Consider the following 3,954-nt stretch of genomic DNA (forward strand, 5'->3'; position numbering starts at 1 on the left):
CTTCCTTTTCCTTTCTTCGCACCCATTCGACCCTTGTTCCTTTATAAGTCTCTCGCTACTTCATCGCCCACTTCCCGCCTCTCGTGACTCTTTTTTCAATACTCTCGCTTGTCGCATCCTCTTTTATTTTTTTTCTTGCCTCCATCGTTTAATATCCATCGGACTAGGTCTGCTATCGACCTCACTCTCGTTACCTGACGCCCAACGACCGTCACACAAGTTACCTATAGCATCTCTCTTATACCGACCGCGCTCGCTCGCCACCCCGTAAAAGATATCCTGTCCTGATATTACTGCAAAGTCATCGCCGACCCCGGCAAGAGGATTGTGTATCAGGTTTGGACCAGCAGGCAACCCAACGCTTTTACGCGTTTGGCATCTTAGCTCGACCTGCTGAGTGAGCGCCATATTGAGTCGACAAGACAACCTTCTCGACTACCCAAACGGCATTGCCGTCTAATATTTCTCTTCATTCTTCACATCACCAGTCAATATGTACGCCACACGACTCCTCCAGCTACTCCTGGTAGCTCTCTCCGTCGTCTGTGTCGCCCAGGCAACATGGATCGATATGGACAAGGTTCACCAGAACGAGCGCCGACTCGTTCGAAGAGCAAGCCCTACCCAGGCGGCCGAGCCCAGTTCTGCCGTCGAAGAGACCAAGCCCTCCGACACCAAGGAGGAGGATCCCGCTTCTGCCTCTCCCACCGAGGACAACAAGCAGACCTCTGCAGCTGAAACCGCCAAACCCTCTGAGCCCACCAACGACTCGAACCCATCTGCTACCGAAGCCGATCCTGCGCCTGAAACCTCCGCCGAACCCGACCCGGAGACCAGCGCTGCTGCGGAGCCCACCAACAAGGCCACTTCCAAGGCTGCCGAGAAGACTACCGCCAAGCCTGCAGAAACTACTGCATCGTCACCAGCAGATGACTCCGAGCCCACTGCTTCTCCCTCTGCCAGTGAAGACACCAACTCTCAGTCTACTCAGCAGGAAGCTCCTGCGACAACATCCTCCTCCAACAACAGCGGAAACAAGAACGAGGACGACACGAGCAGCAGCGACAGCAACGATGACGGGCCCAGCAAGACTGCGGAGGAGAAGAACACCCGCACCACGGCCCAGCCTGTCACTTCCACTTTCATCGATGTTGTCACCAGGACCAACAGCGACGGCAACCTGGAGACCATGACCACGACCAGCGTGACGACCTCGACTCCCGGCCTTAGCTCGGACGGTAGCGACAGCTCTTCCGGCATGTCGCCCAAGACCCGCAACACCGTCATCGGCGTCGTCGTTGGTGTCGGTGGTGCTATCGTCGTCGGTGCTCTTGCTGTGGTTGCCTGGAGGATCTGGGGCCGCAAGAAGCACAATGACGAGGCCGATGGTCTCATGGACTTCAACGAGACCAACAACAGCAGCGGCCACGGAATCAACTCCACCAACGGTGCCTACCACGCCGTCGAGAAGACCGAGCCCGCCAGCATCGGCAGTGCTGGCGGTCCTGGGCGCTCTCCGTTCCAAGCCACCCTTGACAACTACCACCAGCCCACGCAAGTGAACGCCTCATCCAACTTCTGATCGATATCTTGATTGGAAGGGGATTATCTTTTTTCGCATCTTTACTACAAAAGCCATCATTTCATACCCATCCAATTTGATGGATATTTGCAAGAGGCAGGGGCGTTCCGGGCACGGTATGGCTTGATCATTGGGGACATATAGAGGAGTTGGACGAATTTGATATCAATACGACATGAAAGTTAACGGCTGCAATCGACCGGAGCAGCATATATTTGTCTACCTCCTTGGCCAGTGAGGTCTCAGGACCACGGCCTTTGGGCCCCTTTTTAGTATTATGACTTGGTTTCTCGGACAGTGTTGGATTCTGTTTCCCTCTGGACTACGACCTCGTCGCGACTATGATCGCATCTTACTTCTTGACATGAATTATTGGGCTCCTTGCTTAGCCGCCCAGCATATTCAAGCAGGTGAACCTGTATCTAGAAACTCAAAATAATAATAAGACTCCAAGCTCGTCTTGGTATGATTCGTCGAATTTGCAGCTTCTTCGTGTGGCTTTGAGTTGCACATCTAAATTAAGACTCGAGACGTGCTCTCTCCTGCAGGCAGTCCACGTCGGCTTGGCGCCCTTGAAGGCTTGGTCGTCTCAGCCCCCCTGGCGATCCTGGCGAGCTGAGTCTCAGGTGTATGAATTCTGGCCCGAGGAGGGGGGCTCCCGTCTGCAGCCACTTTTTTCATGAACCACTGAAGATGGTGATGTGCAGGCGAGATCCGGGGTAGGTTGGTTCCGTAAGCGCAAATGGCGCTGGATGTCAGGCATCACCCTTGAATATGTATATCGATTTGGAGCGAGAGGTATGGGAGCTAGTTGAGTTATAGACCCTCAATTTTGTCGATGATCATGGTGTCTTATATGCTCATCAAGTGTCCATTCGTTGGTGATTGGGATGTATGTAGTTGAAGACATAGCCTAACCTAGAGCATCACCATTGATGAACCTAATCCCCTGGCATAATGTACATGACACACTACTCTAAGCATATGTAACAGGCTTTAGAAAGCCGGAGCTTATGATAATCAAGGGACCGAGAGTAGGGGACAGCTGAACTTGCAGTCTGGCTCAGTCTAGTCTGATGTCTTCGAAATCTGGAGCCTTCTAGGCCCAAGACAAACCGAAGACTGAATTCCACGCATGGGCGGAATGTCTTAGACAGCTGACTGATGGAGATGCGAGTAAGCCCAGCAAGGCTCCTGCATCAAATGAGCCGCGCAGATTCATACGAGATGGACCGTAGACATATGCAAGCATTATGCTCTGCCGTCTCGGAGCACCCAGTGACGGCATGTATGATGCTCTACACCCCGCCCGCCCTTCCAATTGTGGATCTGCTCTGGAGCTCACGACAGCTCGGGCACGGCGCACGCGCACAAGGACAGTCCTTGCGTGGACTCGCCTCCTCCCGTCTCGTTGTCAAAGCCGATGTTGTGCAGCAAGTGAAACTCGAGGTGGATTTGCAGAAGGATTCAAGGCAAAAAGGGTGTGCAACAAGCAACATCGGCGAGCCGTCAACAGAGTTTCCCGTCTCCCAAACCGGGACGCAACGGACGGGAGCTACCGCAACCTTAGCCTAGCACGAACCCTACAGCCCTCCTCCTCCACTCGTTGGAGCTCCCAAGTTGGGCTGAACGTTCCTGAGTTGGCATTCGGGGACCGGGTCCAGGTGAAGACGGAGCGGAGCGGAGGGGCCCGCATTAGCTCTACGGCCCCGTCCATCTAAGGTTCCCCGTAAAGGGGCAGAAGGGGGGCATTTTGAGTTTTGGTTTGGGCAGTGAAAGAAAAAAGGGTATCAACTCGAGCAGAGAAAAAACAAACATATCGTGGTCATGGAGAAGGCTGCTTGGTGCCTCCGGGACGTGAACTGCATCCGCATCCTAGACTCCGGGGAAATGGCTTAGAATAGCACCCTGCAATTGGCCTATCCCAGCACCGGCCTGCAGGCATGTGCATCCCTCGAATGATGGGAGGGAGTTTGGTCGACTACAAAGGGCATAGGCGCCGGTAGACAGAAGAAAGCCACACAGTTGATTGCAGACGGCAAACATGGATGCCTCGACCTATGGGTTTCTGCATCTATCCTCCACCTCAAACGCAAACGTGGGAAAAAAGCGTCCAGGATGAAGAGGCGAGGCCTTGCTTGCTTGAAGATAGACAGAAAAAAAAAGAGGCCACGCTGGAGCAAACCGGAGAGCAATTAAACTGGCTCGTTCTTTTTTTCTGCCTACCCTTTCTTGCCAGCGAAGCAAGCACTTGCTGGGTTCTAGCGTGGTGCGGGTCAAGTTTGAAGGGTCCAGAGACATGGCCACTGATTGGGGGTACATATTCTTCTGCGAGATGAATCACTGCATCAAGGTACCATTCATCAAGCAAC

General features: G+C 53.5%; 1 protein-coding gene across 1 annotated transcript; it reads left to right on the top strand.

Annotated features, from left to right (window-relative positions):
• Positions 1-493: 493 nt before the first annotated feature.
• MRS44_004854 (uncharacterized protein) lies at positions 494-1,582 on the top strand (the record flags this gene model as incomplete). Its single annotated transcript, XM_065622360.1, has 1 exon — positions 494-1,582. The coding sequence occupies one exon, from the start codon at positions 494-496 to the stop codon at positions 1,580-1,582; it is 1,089 nt and encodes a 362-aa protein (XP_065478432.1).
• Between the last annotated feature and the right edge of the window lie 2,372 nt (positions 1,583-3,954).

This window comes from Fusarium solani, assembly GCF_023522795.1.
Source record: "Fusarium solani strain SB1 chromosome Unknown bctg00000002, whole genome shotgun sequence".
Lineage (NCBI taxonomy): Eukaryota > Fungi > Ascomycota > Sordariomycetes > Hypocreales > Nectriaceae > Fusarium > Fusarium solani.